Here is a 19280-nt window from a genome sequence, read left to right as displayed (position 1 = left end):
TGTCTCATCTGTCCCAGAGTGTCCCATCTGTCCCTATGTGTCCCATCTGTCCCTACATGATAATGTTTAAATATATTTTACTGTCTGTACTTCAGCTCTGTTTTAGTTCTCTAACTTTCAGATTACTCCAGATTACGCCAGATGATTCCAGATGATTCTCAATAATTCCTGTATAATCCAGCAGCAGGTCTCCCAGGACCATCAGTAGATCTGAAACCACATTTAGAACAAACTAATTTCACTAAGTTCAACTTTGAAACAAATAAACTTCTCAGGATCCACGTCTCAACCCCCCACCCCCTGCAGAACCAGAATCAGGTCCAGAAGGTCCCTCCTCAGAACAAGAACTAAACTTTTCTGACTCTTGTTGACGTGGAGGACGTTGTCCAACCAGGACACCGAAGTCTCTCGACAGGACAAACTCAAAGAGCAATAAAAAAAAGAACAGCTTTTTAAAAACCGGAGCTCCAGATGGTGGAGATGTGATCTGGAGGAATTCTTTGGCTCTCGCTGCTCCAGCTCAAAGTTCTTCACCGAGAAACATCAGAAACTTTCTGAACAAGACGACGGTTCTTGAATATTCATGTTCCGTCTCTTTGACTGACTGGAAGTTTGTGCCGAGTGTAAATTTGCATGATTTAGACTAAATCCTCTCTGCGAGTCTGGCTTTTCTTCCTGCCGTTCTGAGGACTTTCATCTGAGAGGAAGAGGATGGAGGGACGTTTTATTTGTCCTTCGTCACATAAAGCTGTTCCTTTCAGAGGTTTGGAGGAGGAGGAGGAGGATTAATGTTTCTGTCAGAGGGAGCTGCTCTGCAAACAGACAGCAGCGTCTCCGATGCCTTCAGGCTAAAACAAGGATTTTAATACGAGAGCGAAGCTGAAACAGAGAGCCGACGCTTTGCAAATACAAAAACATGCGTACAGAAAACTCAACCATACCCTGTTTTTAATGTAACTCAACCAAAATAAGCTCCGCCCTCATCTCATATCAGCATTCTGGGTAACTTCATGAATTATCTCGGTGTGACAGGAAGCTGGAGCAAAGAAAATACATTCATTCAATAATCAGGGGTGGAGAAGCTGCGGTTTGTGACTATCTAATCACGTCTCCGTCAGTTTCCTGCGCGGATCATGAAACTCTACTGGAAAAGTGTCGACAAAAGATTTTAGTGTTTTTTTTTTTTTTTATGTGATCCACTAACTTGCAGCAGGGTTTAAAACTAAAATGGGAGCAGCTAAATATCTGTAAATGGACAGACTCTTATTGAATTAGTTTCAAGTCATTAATGATGTGAAGATTACAATTGAATGTACATTTAGTGGAGTTCATTGGTCTGCAGGGTTTGTTACATTATTCTGTCTGAGGACACTTCAAATCAAAAAGCCCCCCCAACAACCCCCTTCAGCAACACAACAGAAACAAACCCGCCCCCAAATAATGATGCCATTCAACCCCGCCCCCAAATAATGATGCCATTATACCCCGCCCCCAAATAATGATGCCATTCAACGCTGCCCCTAATCACACCTCAGGCATCGCCTCTAATCATGACTCCATACGACTCCGCCCCTTAAAAAAATTAGGGATGCACAATATTATCGGCACGGTATCAGTATCGGCCGATATTAGCGATAAAATTAAATATCGGACATCAGCCATTCCATTAAAATCACTCACCGATATAAAAGGCGCTGTTTTTACCTGCAGCGGCAGCACAACGTGGTGACATCACGTGCGCCTACCTGATCTCACGGCAGAGAGGAAAATTCAAAATGTCGACGGTGTGGAAGTTTTATTTTTCGTTTGTGAGGATGTCGGATTCCGAAGATTTGTGGACGACGTTGAGCCTCGCTACATCGTCCCCAGTCGAAGACATCGTGTTAGCCCTGTTAGCATGAATAGTCTTACGGATCAATGGATAGATAAAAACTTTGAACTTAAAAAGTCTGTCCTTCATGCACAGGAGTGCAGAGGATCCCACACTGCAGCTATAGGAACCTGGAACAAGCCTCCACAGGTGAGACAGCATCTCAGGTGACTAATGCTAATAAATAACATTTAACACTTTTCATGTAATATAAGTTAAAGTGCTGTGCATATCATATGACTGTTACTGAATATATGTCACCAGCTCTTACAGCTGTTACACAATTTTTGTAAATAAAGCAAATAAGCCTAAATAAGATGCTATGTTCTGATAAAGGAACGTATATAAAATATCGGCAGCGGTTATCGGCCAAATAAGTTTTAACATATCGACCAAAAATCCAATATCGTGCATCCCTAAAAAAAAAAAAAACTATATATGACTCCGCCCAGTAACCACTAAACCCTCCACCCCAAACACGACCGTGCCCCCAATAACAACTTTATAACGGCTTCTAGTCACTACTCCATATGACTCCGCCCCAATCACAACACTGACAGCACCCTCAAACATGTCATTGACTCCTACACCTAATTACACCGACTCCTCCTCCAAACCCCATCATTGACTCCACCCTCAAGCATAACATTGACTCCTTCCTTAATGACAACACCAACTTACCCCAAATCACAGCACAATCCCACCGCGATCACACTGACTCCATATTCAATCACACCATTGACCCCGCCCCAATTACAAAACTGACTCTGCCCCTAATCAAATCTTTATTTCTCCTCTAATCACAACCTGACTCCTCCCCAAACCACAAACTGACAATTCCCTAATCACAAATTGACTCCTCCCCTAAACACAATTTGACTCCTCCCCTAAACACAACTCGACTCCTCTAATTACAGCTCGACTCCTCCTCTAAACATAACTCGACTCCTCCCCAAAATACAACTTAACTCCTCCCCTAATCACAACTTGACTCCTCTAACCACAACTTGACTCCTCCTCTAATCACAACTTGGCTCCTCCCCTAACAATAATTAACCCCTCCCCTAATCATATGACCAACTCTGCCAGCTCGTCATGACGGTGTTGTATAATTAAATTTAACAAAAAGTATTTTCTTGATTTTGTTTCAAGGCTTTCTGATAGATAGATCAAAGGTGTAGAATGTTGCAAATAAACTCAGAAATTGTAATTTTTCTGTTGATAAAATATATTTACCGCCACAACAAGAGCCGTCATGTTTACGCTGATGTTTAATTCCATCTGGTGTCGCTGCTTTAAACTAAATAAACGAGCCTCGATCTGTTTGCAAGTAAATTTCAGGTAAGTGCTTTTAAACCTTTTCTGTTTCTGCAGCGTCCAGCTGTGTCCAGCTGTGCTGCAGGTCCAACTCGCCTCTGATGACAATAAAAACATCCTCTGGGTTCTGCACTGAGCACAGACTCTCACACTTTTAACAACCATTGAGTGCTGGCCTCCCCTGCCATTTTCACTTTACCCCCTCAGGCCTCGGGCTGGACTTTAGAAAGTCCTCTATTGAGAAAAACATTCTCCAATTCAGTCTAACAGGTTCACAACTGTGAGGCCAAAATGAACAACTGTGGCCTAAAACACACCTGGGGGAGCTGTGAAGTACAGAGAGGGATCTGACAAACAGAAACGTGACATTTTTATTCCTGCTGAATAAAAAGCTGAAGCTGAAAGCTCAGCTCCTGATGTAAATCGTCTGATTGTTTCTGCACAAGAGGAAGAAATGTCACGTTGACAGAGCAGCTCCTGCAGAAAGAGTCTTGATGGAAATTGGACTAAAACACAGAAATTCAACTCAGAAGAGTCGACGGACTGTTGGAGCAAAACTCTGCTGCACTGAAAACATGACTTCAGACCGAGGTCCGAGCTGAACCAGAAACTCTGTGGAGCGTTAGACCAACTGTGTAAAACCAGACATGACGGGTGCGTTTGTGCAGATTGGAGGTGGGGGGTGGGGGGATTTGGGAGGAAACCATTAGTCCTACAGCAGTTTGACACTGGGTGCAAAGTTAAGAGTTCTGGACATGGCACATCACACGCACGTCAACAAACTATTACACAGCGATCTATAGTAACGGCAAAGACAAGCTTGTTAAAGCCTTGACCTTGGTTTGTGACCTTGACCTTGGAGCTAGGGTGAAGATACCTACACATGACACTCCGTCTGGTGATGGCGCATAATAAGTGGATGACGTTTCGTAAAATTTTCTTGAGCGGATCAAAAGTTACAGGCGGGACAAGAGAAAGTTTCCAGACGTTCGTATGGACGGATGGAGAATTTACCAAAATGTACCCGCCTTTCGACAGGCGTCTAAAAGTTAAGAGCCTGACCGATATATCAGTGCGGCCGATATTTCAGACCAATATAGATGTTAACTGTCCCATTATGCACTGATATAAACACTGGGAACAAGCTGTGTCCTTACTGCAAAAGGTGTAATTGTACAATGTATCCAGCAGAGGGTGCATGTGGACTATTTTCAAGTCATGGCCGTTCACTTTAAGTTTCACTTTCAGCGCAGTCGAAGCAGCGAGCAACACTGTGTGGTGTATTTTTCTGAACAGAGCACGATAAGTTTATTTTAACTGATCTGTAAAATAAATCAAAAATAATAAATTATCTTCAATCCTCCAATCCACTAGTCATTAGCTACGCGCCGCACAAGTTAGCAAGCTAATGTTTAGATAACCTAGCATAGGCTATTACTTGTAAAACTTTATCCAGAACAATAAATCTAACATACAGGTAAAATATATATCAGTGTTAATAATGTTATCTTTGTTGTCCTCAATGAAATAAATTGTTTGTCTGAAATCTTTACTTCTCTACAAAGAAAAATAAACTCCGCTGCAGTCAGTATTAATTAGACCTTCATCATATGTGACTGTTTAATCACTGAACAGGAAGGACGTTTCTTTGTTTAATTTATATTTTTGTAACACATTTGATAACTTTATGGTGAATAGTGGAGGATAGAAAACGTGAGCGCACGTTAGAAAGACTGTTTCAAGACTTAAAGAGTTAAAACAGGAAACGCTCAGCCATTATATCGATTATTGGCATTAGTCTCGTCTTCCCAGTATCGGTATCGGTGATGGCCAACATTTAAATATGGGTCGGGCTCTAATAAAAATATTTGTCTGAAATTTCTACCTCTTTGTAACTCTGAATTGGACACACTTAGAGCTTTGGGAGAGTTCTGGCCTTCAGACCCAAACATGTGGGCTCTAGCAGAAAGAACCTGGTTTCTGGCTGTTCACATGTACATGTGCAGATGGTAATACATTTTATAGCTGGGAGCCTGTTCTCCCAGACCAGGTGTGGTTCTGAGTCTCTACTGAAAGCCCAAACCCAACCAGGTGGACCTTCTTCGGGACAGTGGTCCGATCCGGTGCTTTAGCCAGAAGCTCGGCAGCAGAGGAACACCCCTCAGACCTTACAGACTGTTTGATGCTTCCTGCTGTTTGCCTGTGACGAATGTGAAATAATGGATTTGGGTTTTGTGGGCAATAATAGAAAGAACTAAAATAAAGATTAATCTTCTCATTATGAAGCCGAGTTAAGCCTGACTGGTTCCACCCCCAAAACTCTCCCCACCAGCTCCCTGCGAGAACGTCTGAGGCTGGCGATGGGTATAAATGACTCAGATATGATTTGTCATTAAACCGGCATCGCGCCTAAATTATAATTCAGTAACGAGGAGACACAGGCTGTGTGTTGGAGAGCCGTCCTTGAGTTTCTGACAGACGAGATAGATGAGCTGTAATTACACCGATGGAGAGATGACGGGAGGAGAGGAAGGAGGACAAACAAGGTTACGGACATATGCGTCCCCGTACGAGAACTTGGCCCGGTTTCTGCTGGAAACACCAGGTGAACAAACAGCTGACTGATTTGACTTTTAAATCAGGATCCCAGCAGATTCGATGAGCAACGTGAGGCCCAGGAAGGAGCAGGAGAACATCCTGATGCTCAACTTGACCCGGTGGTTTGGTTCTGGATGCTGACAGTGACCCAGATCTGATTCCAGCCCGCAGGACTTCAGAGGGTCAGTATCAGCCAGGAACTGTGTGTGTGTGTGTGTGTGTTAACAACACCAAGGCAGAACGACATCAGCAATGAGCTCAGAGAAACAGTGGATCAGAAGCGTGACGCTCGGACCCTGAGAGTTCAGATGAAACCAAAGACGTCGGCTGTTGAGGGTCCACATCGGCTCAGATCTGGTTGTTGGGACCCCCAACAGGTCCAGGAGTATCACACCTTCCAGGTGGACAAAAAGAGACGTCAGGACGTGGTAACAACCTGGAAGGAAGCTGATTAATGACTCATGTTGAAACAGCACAGGTGCCATCTTGAGTTCACATCTTAATTTCCATGTCACCTTAAGATCACGAACGTTTCCGCCTCAATCGTCCCGTCTGTGTTTAACAGATGTCTCTAGACCCGTAAAGGTCCAGAGTACACTCAGAGCGAGGTCTTCTCGTGGTTCTGAGGGTCAGTCGAGTGGGTTCAGGTGGTGCAGTGTGTTGTTTGTTAGCAACGTGTTCTTACTGAAGAGACACACTGAGCTCAAAGAAGACGGAGGTCTCACGCCTTAAAGAGGGTCTCTGGTGGTTCGGTGGCGTGTTTCCAAACGTCTGACAGGAAAACAGCAGAACCACATTTTATTGTTCAGCCTGGAGATCAAAGTCTGGGTGAGGACAGGGCAGGAAATCAAACCACTGAACCAATGGGGATCAACCCACCGAACCAAACATGGGACTCAAACCACCGAGCTGATCGTGGGAATCAAACTACCGAACCGACCATGGGGATCATACTACCAAACCAAACATGGGGATCAAACCTCCGAGCCGTCCACGGGGATCAAACCACCGAGCCAACCATGGGAATCAAACCACCAAACCAACCATAGGGATCAAACGACTGAACCAAACATAGGGATCAAACCACCGAGCCGACAGTGGGGATCCAGTCTGGTTTTAGCTTCTCTACTGGTCATTACCTGTTTGATATTTCAGCTGACTGGTGTTTGACAGATTCAGAGCTCAAAAATCCCCCCTCCAGGTCAGTGAACGCACCATGAGTTGCATCACTGGTCTGTGACGGTTGGAGGACAGTTGAAGACACAAAGTAAGAAAATCAGGACATTTTCACTTGGAATCACTCTGACTCCCAAAACAAACAAAATCAGTGAACTGGAATCATAAAAAATAAACGGAGATGAGTTTCAGACGTACGCAAAGAATCTGCAGCCACCTCTAGAGAAACTTTGTTGCCTGATTATTGAGCATGCATCAGGATATTTGTTGCCTGAATTTTTCAAACCTGTCCTGCAGAAATCTGAAAACGTTTGAGACATTTTGGAAACTCCGTTAAGAATTTCAGTTTGATGTTTGTCACCAAGAGTCGGTCGAGAGAAACTCGCTAAAGATCTGCAGAAAAGACGTGTTGTAGTTTAAAAGGAGATAAACCCGACTGCTGCTGTGGAACTTACAGGAAATAAAAACCTCCTGATGCTCCCAGAGGACTCAGAGGTCAGTTATTACGCTGCTCCGCAGACACCAGCTCCAACGTCGGCCTCTTTTGAGGATGTTAAAAACTATCCGGAAAAATGCCGACGACTCGCCGAACCGTTTAAAACCCAAAGAAGATAAATAAAACACGTCGAATAATATCCTGATGCATGCTCAATAATCCAGGTAGAAAAATCCAAAAAAGTTCAATCTGGTCCTCTGGACATTCAAAAAAACAAAAAACAAAACAAAGCAAAAAAATGTAGAAACGTTTCGTCTCTCATCCGAGAGACTTCCTCAGTCTGAGGTGCTGTATTCAGCTCAGTCTCTTAAATAGCACCTTCTCATAATCACAACTCGTTCATCCTCACTTGTTTCCTCCTGGAATCTGAAGCTGTTATTCCAAATTGGAGCTTGATGATGGGAAAGTTTAGGAAGCATTCACACTGTTGCTTTCCTGTTTATATTTATTATTACGACTTCTATCCCGACTCCGTATGTTTTTCAGAGAGATTCTCGTCCGGCAGCTTTTAAGCTATTTCAGCAGTTTGGGTAACAAAACGTTCAGCTCTTTCAGGAGAAGGGTGCGATGACTTTTGGTATTGGTGCAACTTTAGCTTTTTGAAATTTTTAGCCTTTTCTGCCATTTTTCCCTCACAGAAAATGAACTGAGCTCATTTTCAGTCGTTCAGATCTTACTAGAACTTAGAACTAGAACTTATTAGAACATTTTTTGCACTCATTTTAACTTTTTTCAGCCTAATTCAGTAAAAATGTGCTCTCGCCACTTCCTTCTGGTGATTTAAACTGCGTTCTGATTTTATTAGCTACTTTTCAGCAGTTTTATTTATTTTTTTTGTAATTTCAGCTTTTATCAGATAATTTCTTTTTGTGCTCATTTCTGCTTCTTTCAGCCTAACTGGGCAAACGTGTGTTCTTTATACTTTCTTCTACTAATTTAAGCTTGTTCTACCTTTTCAGCTACTTTTTTAGCATTTCTTTTAGCTAATCTCAGCTGTTTTTAGAAAAAAATCAAGTTTTCATGCTAATTTCTGCTACTTTCAGCCTCATTATGGTAATTTAAGTTTGTTAGTTTTTTTATGCTAGTTTCAGCTTTTTCTGCTATTTCAGCTACTATTTAGCTGTTTTATGCTAAATTTTTAGGTTTTTCTGTTAATTTTACATTTTTAGGTCATTTCAGCTCTTTCAGATTCCTCCGGATAGTTTAAGTTGCTTTCTGCCTTTTCAGGTACTTCTCAGCTATTTTTAGCTAATTTACTCATTTTTGTACGTATTTCTGCGATTTATACCTCTGTAATTTTGTTGTACAAATTGCACCTTTTTGCATAAATTAGCATGCCCTGCAACTTAAACAGTGAAGCGACTTATTTATGTTTTTTCCATATTTATAATCCAATTTTTGGCTGAGATCAGATGATTTCATTCATTCTGACATGGAAAATATTGAACACTACCATTTTCAACCACTAGAGGGCCCTCGAGTAATATGGCAATCCAAGTGTCTCATTAATAGGCAAAAGTGGCTATTAATGAGACACTTGGCTTGCCATACTAAGCCACCTTCGTCTCGCTCCAGAACTCCTGGAGCAAATGTCAAGCCAGCTGAATGTTGCGATGCCGCAGAGGTGAAATGCAGCTGATTTGACCATCAAAGTGCATTTATTAAGGAAAAGTTAGACTGAGAAACACCTTTGCTATAATGTTGAGCAAACAAATAATTGTTTTTAAGTGTTTATCTTGTTCAATTCTTGCTAAAGTCCTCCTGTGCACGCACCCGCGGCTGCCAGGGCAGCCAATCAATTTTTGGCACAACGCCGGCCCACGTTTCCGGGTGGTCAGTGGTGACACATTATAGATGCGACTTATGCGGTGAAGCAGCTTCTTTTTTTTGTGTCCACTTTATTAGACATTTTTGGACTGATGAGACTTGCAGGGCGGTGTGACATGTACTGTGGAAAATACGGTAATTCAGCAAAAATGTGTTCTTTCTGCTTTCTTCTGCTAATTTAGGCTTGTTCTTTGATTTCAGCTACAATTCAGAATGTTTTTTTTAGCTAATTTCAGCTGTTTTTCAGCAAGTTCTTCTGAAATCAGCATTCATGTTGCATTTTCACAGGAAATGCAGTTTCTCTAGTTGTGTCAATAATTGTCTGCTGGTGACAACTGTGGCTCATATTTCCTGTGTGAACCCTGGAGACGAGGACTGGTTGATGTGGAACACGGTTAGATATGCTGCTGAGGGAACAGTATTCGGCGCTGGGTTTCATCAGAGACTTTTCCTTCTCAGACTGGAGACAGCCTGAGTCCCAGAAGAGTTGAAGTGACGGAGAGAAGAAGAAGAGAGGCTGACAGAATCAACAACATGCAGCGTTCGGTGTGCAACACGGCAGTTAAATCACAGACAGGACGGGGCTTTAAAATATAAAATAACCCAAATAGTAGTTGTGTGTTCAGGAAAAAAGGAGCTAAAACATCAGTTTCTGTCACTGAGGCGCCATTATTACCATTCAGCTGTTATTTCTAATGTTTGTCATGAATTTCAGCTACTCCTCCCATACTGTTAGAAAAACCCACAAAAACAAATCAAAACACGCGGCTCAATCAGGAACTGTGGGCTCTGATGTTTCGACTCCGTATGACGTGAATAAAATTGGCATCAAACTAAAAAATAATCCTGAACACGAAGGTAAAACCCAGTCTGTCACAATAAACACATCAATCAGAACTTTAATCAAGTCCCAGAAAGTTGAACTTTAAATGACTCAACTGGTGTTTTAATATCTTTAACGCTTTTCACACGATAACAGTTGGAGTTTAAAACGAAACACTCAACTTAGTGTAATGATGTGGCATGTGTTTAAACTTTGAGTACATTAACTTATATCACTGGTACATCAAAACAAAAGTGTTTTTGTTTTCTTTCACTCCGTCTGTCTCTTCCTGTTTCAGGAATTATGGATTTCTCTCAAATACCACAAAATGCAGCGAACGTACACAAACTAATCAACTTTGAATCGTTTGTGAGTTTATATCTCCTATAAAAACACTATAAATAAATAAAACTTTTCAAATGCAGTGAACAGACGGTTCTGTTGCTCGTGGTTTAAGAATCTTTTGGTTACCACTTATAGTTTTTACACAGATACTCTTTAAAGCTGAAGTTTTGTGCCTATTTGACAGGACAGTGCTGTAAGCTCCTCCCTCTGCTCCCCAGAAAAGGTGGGAATCACCATAGCAACCAGTGACTCAGCAGATTCTGAGTCAGGTTACTTGTAGATTATTCCATCATGGCTGCAACATTATTAGTAAATTAGTCATTTTTAGAAATTGGAACAAGGCAAATTAAATAAAATCCTCTGCAAATTATTTATTAAAGTTCCAAACTTAACGGGCAAAACAGGAAAGGGATTTAACCAGGTGTTTCAAAATAAAGCTATTCAAAAATAAAAGTCTGTCTCTGATGATGGCAGAGATAATGACAAAAAGAAAAGAGGAAATGTCTGTTAGGAGGTTTTGGTACTGACCGTGACGCCGCTGTCCGTCTCCGCCTCCTTGTAGGTGAAGTTGCAGACGGCCCAGGCCAGGTAGTATGTGGACATGCGTGGCGTCCGGGCGAAGCGGTTCATCAGCCAGCCGTCCTCGTCTGACAGCGAGCTGGCCTCGACGGGCATGTTGGACAGAGACGTGTACTGCGGGTCGTGGCGAAGGCTCAGGGAGAAAGTGGCCTTGTAGACGGGCTCGTCGAAGCATGGGAAGGCCTTTCGGGCGTGGATCGGACTGAACTGAGTGACCGCCAGGTACCTGAGCAAAGAAACGCAACAAAACTATTATTACCAAAAATAAAAAGATGGAAAAAACTCTTTTAGAGATGAAGTGAGGTGTAAAAATGACTGATGACTGGATGGTCTGTGAAATCTGTGCTCGATAAAATCTGAGCTAGCTTCAGGCTTCAGTCCATAGTTTAAAAAAAAAAAACTTCCAGGAATTCCACATTAATTTGAAGATGATGATGTAATCTGACAGTAACAATGAAGCACAGTCGTGGTAAACTTACGGATAAATATATTGGAAAAAGCTCTTTTTAAACACTGCTAGCTTTCTGCTAATATCATGCTAGCCAATAGCTTCTCCTACAGTGTTTCTTATAAAATATTATGGGATGCCATGATCGTTTTTGTATATCCAACTTTAAAGTAACAGACTGACCTGTGAGCTTAAGTTTGTAAAAAAGATTTTAACACTTTTAAGAAGGAGCAAATCTCAATCTGACTGCATGTTATTAGCCTTTAAGCTAAGCTAGGTTAGCTAACTGCTTACAATTTAATTCCCAAACTTTCTTTTTGAGTTAAATCACCAATCATCATCTCTCAGTTTCTTCCTTTTTAAAATAGTAACAATATATTTACCAGTTAATTTAAAGAGGCTGGAGGTTTTAATTAAATTAACATCCGTTCCTAATAAATGATGACACTAATTTAATTTGACCACTAATAAATATTTATTCACAGAAACTGCCTTTAAGTGAGGCTGGGGACATTATCTTTACTTCTTTATTAAAAACTAAATCTTTGCTATAAATTAGAAAACCTCATTTCCCATTCACCAAGTCCCAGCTTGGTTCATATTATTTTTGTCGAACTTTGTAAAGAAGAGTTTCTTTTCATTACTTTTATCTTTCTCTTCTAATCTTTTCCTCCCATTTCTTCCATTGTGAGCGTTTTTTCTTCTTCTTATAAAGACTTTCTTCTCCCTGGATACTTTCAGCTTCAGGCTTTCACGTCTTCTTTTTTATCTCTTTCTAGCACTCCTATCTCCTCTCAGCTTAAGGTCTGCGTGGATCTGTCTAAGACCTGGGTGGATCCAAGCAGTAATCATCTCCATGAGGGGGAGAAAACTGGGTTGGAGGCAGTGACAAAGTGGCATCTGTTCCTCTACAGCTGCTCGTAATTTGAACAACATTCTGCTGCCAGTTTTTTTACTTTATTTGATTTTTGTCATCACTGACAGACAAAAGAATCAGGATCCAGAAGGAAAGATTGGATCTGGATGCACTTTGGTCCACAGATTATTTGATTTGGAAGAACGTAAGCAGAGAGTGAAGGTCAGCTGCCACTGTTATGGGTCACATTGTGGGTCTGAGTGAGACTCGGTGATCGTATCGTCACACTGCACAGTACACCGGGCGTACAGTGGCACAACGTTTCAACCAATGGGTTCACGGGAACACCAACACACTTTGTGAAGGTTCTGGTCAACCAAGACCAAGTACACCAAGGGACGTTACAGAACCCCATGACGTCCTGACCCTCATCTGGACACAGATGTTGGAATCTTTGCAACACTTTGTGTCGTCTTGCATCATGTTCTCAGGACCGTCATCAGCCGGACTGGGGGTCCACTGTCCCAGACGTAGACTGTCAGTGCAACAGTGTTTGGAGCGGTGCTGGCGCCGTATCAGGTTCAGAGATGAATCCCAGTTCTGGATAGTCACAGAAGACCATAATATTTGTACAATAGCACCATGGGGGAACAACCAATTCTGTCAATACTTTGTGTTGACGCACCAATGTTACTCCTGGCACCATGGTATGGGGAACCATGGAGTCTTAATCCAGGTCTCTCTTGGTACTGATTCAGAGGAACCATGGAGTCCTACTCCAGGTCTCTCCTGGTACTGATTCAGGAGAACCATGGAGTCCTACTCCAGGTCTCTCCCGGTACTGATTCAGAGGAACCATGGAGTCCTACTCCAGGTCTCTCCCGGTACTGATTCAGGGGACAGCACTTTGTCAGTAACATCCTGCATCCACATACGACTTCCCCCTTCAGGAAACGGCTTCCTCGCGTGGTCTTACACTAAGAAAAACCCAAACCACACGTATATGGACCACTTGCATCATTCTGGGGTCTTCCGTGGCCCCCCAGGTCCCTTAATCTTTCCTCAGTCAAACATGTTGAAGATCAGCTCAGACAAGCTACCACTTGGCTTCAGGTTTAAAGAACCCCGAGTCGGAATACTTGGATCTGTTTTAGCTCCGTAGCAGTCACTAGGCCTGTCACGATAACAAATTTTGCTGGGCGATTAATTGGCTCAGAAATTATTGCGATAAACAATAATGTTGTTTGAAATTTAACAATAATTAGTAATTGTCAAATTTAAGAAGAAATGTTGGTTAATTTTGTGTGTAGTACCTTTTTTGACCACAGGATGGTAGTATAAGACTGTTTGAACAGAAGGATGGATAGTGAGGGAGCGAGCAGCGTGTCTCTAAGAAAAATGGGAGAGAGGCTCCTTGACGTGACATGGGCTGTCTCTCTTCGGTTCTCAAAATGGCGGCCGCTCGGTGTGATTTGAGCTCTTTAGCATCTTTCACACAAAGCTTTTAATAAAAAAATCAGTAAACAAGTTCTCAGCCTCTCTTTGCAGAGAAAAACAACTTTTTACATGAAGGCACCGGTTTCAACTGTGAATTTTGGAGCTTTGACAAGACGCAGAGTTTTTCTGTTTCCTGTGCGTTCTTAAATGCAACCATAACCCTTCATGAGCCAAACCTTTGAATCTTCTGATAACTACCCAACTACTACCACTGAGAGATCACTTTACTTCACCTTATCATTAGCATCTGCATCCTCCCGTGGTTCCCAACCCTGGTCCTTGAGGAACACCATCCTGCACGTTTCAGTTGTTTCCTGCTCCAACGCGCCTGATTCCGTGATTTAGTTACTTCCTCAGGTTCTGCAGACGCCTGTTAATCACCCATCCATTCCAATCAGGTGTGTCAAAGCAGAGAAACAAGTAAAACGTGCAGGATGGTGTTCCTCACGGACCAGGCTCGGGACCCACTGACACCCTACTGACATGAGAGCAGCAGCGTCCCTGAGCTGCCGTCTGTTATCTGTTTGACCTGATGATGTAATCTTTGTAACAGGCGCACATTTTAATACATGCAGTTTTATTTTTACTAACAGTCATTTTCACATAATTTTCTGAAGAGGACTGTTGCAGCTTTTTGTCTGATTATCTTTGAAATGACAGACAATAAAACAAGTGCAGACAACAGATAAACAATGTAAATAAAACAGCGCTTTGCTCCTAAATGCACAAATCAAAGAAAGCCGTAGTAGAAGCTAAAAGTAAATATGCTAATCCCTAAAACCTTAGCTGGACACGCTTTAGTTTACTTGAGATGCAAAATATTCAAAGTGGTTTGTTGTTGTTTTTATTGAATAATGCACAGAATGTGTGTGGGTACGATCATCTGAGCAGCTTCAACACAAACAGACACGATACTAAAGGCCAAGGCCTCGCTGAGCCCGACTCAGACTGAAAACACAAAAACTAAAAGCTTCCAACTCTGAAAACATTTTTTTATTTATTTATAAAAATGTGACCTTGCTCTTTGTTCATCGTGCAGTTGCAACATCAACCGTTTTCATTTTGGGAAGAGTAAAGGCCGGTTCTGGTTCTGACACTTGGTTTGGGAGAAGCTGGGAGGACATTTAGCTTCTCTACGTCTTTAAACGTTGCCTCCGGGAGTACTTTGAGCAACGGTAGGACAGATCAGGGCCGACGGATCAGAGCCTCGTCTGCAGTAATCAGGGTGTTGCTCCGGTCTGGAAAAGGAGCTGAAAGGTAAAGCTCTCAGTTAACTGATCCACTGATGTTCCTGTGAGATATGCACGGTTTTTCCATTTAGAAGATTCCAAATTTGAGACTTTTAGACACTTCAGTAAATTTTTTTAGTTATTTTCTAAACTCAAATGTCCACAAACATCATGTTTGGTTCTGTTTAAGGTTTCTGTCCTACATTAAAAATATTGTTTTCAGTTTTTTTATTGACTTTACAATAAGTCTTAGAGCTTTATTTCACCTCAAACCAAAAAAATCTGACTAAAACATTTGTCCTTTTGTATTTAATCAGATGCAAAATGTTTGTTTGTCAGATAAACGTGTCACTGTTTCTTGATGAAGTTGCAGATCCTAAAAACACTTTCCTGCTGGTGAATTACCTCCAAACTTTCATCTTCAGTACAGAAGATGAAGAATACTCAGCTTCATTAAGCTACTTTAAAAAAATGTTGATTTTTATTAGTTAGAACGAGTTTAGAAACTCTCCAAACTTGAATGTGAATTGTTCCAAACTTGTCCAGACTTGAACGATATTAACATAAAATATTTTCTATATGTTTTAGGAGTGCAGATGGACATGGATCAAGACAAAAAGGACCAGAACCTGGATCCAAGCAGCTACCGTATTTTCCGCCGTACACGTCGCTCCGCTGCATCAGCCCATATTTGTCTAATAAAGACAATATAATAATTACTAATTATTGTAAAATTTCAAACAATATTATTGTTTATCGCAATAATTTCTGAGACAATTAATCACCCCAAAAAAAACTATCGTGACAGGGCTACGTGAGGTAGTGAGTGTTCTCACCACAGAACAATCTTCTGACGTCTTTTCTCCGGTAAAACAAATGCGTTTGGGAGACGTTCGTCTTTTTACAAATTCATAAATAAAAGATCTTCAGTACAATCAAGAAAGCAAGTCTCGTCTGAGGACTTTTTATTTTGTTCGCTGTCTAACTTCACATGGTCGCGTGTTGTGAGGACAGCATACCAAAACTAACATTAGCTTGCTAACTTGAAAGGCACGTAACTAATGACGAGCAGGTTGGAGGATTGAAGAGAATTTATTATTGTGGATTTTTATTTTATTTTACAGATCAGATAAAATAAATTGACATGCTCTGTTCAGCTAAGTATGCTACACTGTATTGCTCCCTGCTTTGGCTGCACTGAAAGTGCAACTTAAGTGAAAGGTCATGACTTGAAAGTAGTCTTCATGCGCCCTCTGCTGGATACGTTGTTCAATTGCGGCTGGTTCCAGCATTTTAGGCCTGACAATTAGAAGTATTTATGTCAGCTGATAATTCAGTTTAATTCAGTTTATTTATATAGCGCCAAATCACAACAAAGTTGTCTCAGGGCACTTTACAGGAACATTCACATACATGGGAAAGCCGGTTAATAAAGTTCTCCATCTAAGGAAGTCAGCAGACAAGTTGAAACTTGGCTTCGTCGTAGTCTCCCATGGGACCATTATCGCCGATACCAACACGCATTTATCGACCTAAAATATCGTCCAACCGATGTATCAGTCAGGCTCTAGTTTGAATCTGCAGCTGTTAAAAGCTCAGCTTCAGTAACAGAGCAGCAGAAAATCTGTTTTATGTTTCATCACAACCCCAGTTTTCTCCAAACTTAGCCCAGACGTTAAACGGTGTCAGTAAATGTGTTTAGCTGAGCAGAATTGGAGCCGCCCTTAATTACCCGTGAAATGAACCTTAATTCACTTCATATCCTCATCGTTTGGCCTGAAACAATCAGCCCCATTTTCGGGGTTTGGAACCGAAGTCAGAGCTCAGGGCTCTGAGTTAGTCCTCAAGGAACGAGCCACGCTGCAGCAAAGCTGCATTTTGTTTGAGTCTCTTCACCTTCAGGACGTATCAAAGCAGAAATTTAAGGTGTAGTCGGAGTTCAAGGGGTTAAAGGATAATCCCTGGAGTCGGAGCTGACAGACCGTCAGCCTGCTCGAGTCCTTCAGCTTCCAGTTCAAAAACAGGACGGATAATCCACAATAAACACGACAAAACTTCCCGTTCGCCTCTGGTTCGTCTAAGCTGGCTGAGCGTTGTCACATCGCCGAGTTATTACGCTCGTCTGTCGCTAGAAGACGTTTCAACTCCACGAGATAATCCCGTCTAAAGTTTGGTTTATTTTGCTCTGAAGGTTTACGGAGAGATGAAAGGTAGGAGGAGAGGGAGCTCAGGTGGAACAAGGTAGATGGAAGAAACGAGAGAACGAGAAAAAAACTCTAAACTTGGTGTTTCAGCAGCAAAAATACTTTTTCTGAGATTCTTTGTGGAGCGACAGGAAGTGAGTTAGAATTAAAGATGAGTCGGACCCATCCGTTCCTCTGCTGCAGGAAGTCTTTAAACGTTACATTTCGTTAAATGTTAGCATGTTTATTACAGATTAATAAAAAATCCATTCTTTTGTCACATAAAGAGACTCGAACAGAAAGAGTCAAATAAAAAAGAGGAAGAGAAGAACGTGAAAGAGAAACGAGTGAGAGCAAAACGACCTGAAAGAGGCTGAAACTGAAGATGGCAGCGCAACGATAAAAGACATAAAGGAAGAGCGAGGAAGAGGAGGGGGGAGGACTGCAGGCAGGGTCAGGTCTTCAGTTTTCCACTGAAGATGTCGGAGTGATCAGTGAACACCATCAACAGGAGGAGGCGAGGAAGAGGAGGACGTGAAGAAAAGTGATGGAGCGGGGAGGAAAAAATGAGAAGTACAAAGAAAAAAGTAAGAGGAAGGTAAGAGGAGGGGGAGGGGGGGAGGAGGGGGAGAAATTGAAATGAGCTGCGGAGAGTCGGTGAGAGGAAGAGCAGCTGAGAGGAGGAAGAGGAGGAGAAACAGAATAATAAACAGAGAGAGAGAATAATGGAGAAAGCCTGAGAGGGAAGAGATAAAGAGGATGAGTCTGTAACACACACACACACACTCTTCATCCACACACACACACACACACACACACACACACACACACACACACACACACCCGATGTGACATCCTGCCAGCGGTGGCTGTTGCCACAGTAACGCCTGTTGTAACAATAATCCTGATTGACAACCAAGCTGACTGTGTTACCTTGACAACGGCGACACACACACGTACACAAACTCATAAGATAAAACTTTGCTTCACTGCCTGAATATTAGATGAGAGCAGGAAATGACATCACTTCCTGTTGTGATATTCACCACCATCATATGTGGAGACGCCACACGTGGTGAAAAAACAAACAAACCTGATTTAGATTCAGAGATGGAGTCAAACTGCTGAGTCAGGAGTTTCTGTTTCATCACACACACGCACGCACGCACGCACGCACACACACACACACACAGATCTCTTCTAAGCGACGTCTCAAATTGCGATTCACCGGCTTCACATTGAGCGGAGCGCGGTGAGAAGAGGAGGCTGATTCATCAGGTTCAGGTAGAAGATGTGACTGCTGGAGCCACAGGGAGGGAGAGAGGGGGGAGGAAGGAAGGGGGGGGGGGGGAGAGAAAGAAGGAAGGAAGCAAGGAGAGAAGGAAGGAAGGTGATGAGGACGCAGGAAATGGACGCTGTGGTGCAGTGAAGTCTGAACTACGAAACCGGTTTAAGGTCCAGGTGGTCTTCAGGGGTCGAAGGACTTTGTCCAGTCTGAGCGTTTTATTACGTTGAAGATTATTTTCTTTAACTTGATGCTTCTCACAACAAACATCAACTCCTGGTTGGGTTTAATAATAACCAGTTAACCAGTTAAAGCTTCCTGTTGTGGTCTTCTGCAGAGTGGACGGTCTGTGTCCGCCTCAGAGACTCAACGGGTCCAACATTTGCTCATGTCACGTGTTGCCTCCTACGATGGGCGGGGCCAACCCCCCCCCCCCCCCCCCCCCCCCAGGTGTCTAGATCCAAACACAGCAAAGTTTACTGACGTGTCCCTGGAGGCGTTTTGTGGGGGACGCTGTGGACACTTTTAGGGGACATATGGTCTCTGCATAAAGCCCAACTCGACTGCAACTGTTGGTGACGAACCATTGTGAGAAAACGTGAACGTCTTCACCTGAATCACACGACGCGTTTGCACTGAGGCCTCCTACAGGCCTGGCACACTGACTGCAGCGTCATAGCAAGTTGTCACGCAACAAGTTGTCACAACAAGTTGTCACGCAACAAGTTGTCACGCAACAAGTTGTCACGCA

The 19280-nt window shown here is 42.5% G+C and overlaps 1 protein-coding gene across 1 annotated transcript in view; it reads right to left on the bottom strand.

The window, feature by feature from the left end:
• LOC119428592 (thyrotropin-releasing hormone-degrading ectoenzyme) overlaps window positions 1-19280 on the bottom strand; it is a 144781-nt gene that overhangs the window by 109604 nt on the left and 15897 nt on the right. Inside the window, exon 3 of the mRNA XM_037696276.1 lies at window positions 10981-11257. Coding sequence (XP_037552204.1) covers window positions 10981-11257 — 277 coding nt within the window. The remainder of the gene's footprint in view (window positions 1-10980; window positions 11258-19280) is intronic.

This window comes from Nematolebias whitei, chromosome 22, assembly GCF_014905685.2.
Source record: "Nematolebias whitei isolate Nwh7 chromosome 22, NemWhi1, whole genome shotgun sequence".
In the NCBI taxonomy this organism is placed as follows: domain Eukaryota; kingdom Metazoa; phylum Chordata; class Actinopteri; order Cyprinodontiformes; family Rivulidae; genus Nematolebias; species Nematolebias whitei.
The sequence above is the reverse complement of the archived record's forward strand: the minus strand, read 5'-3'. Positions and strand labels throughout refer to the sequence as shown.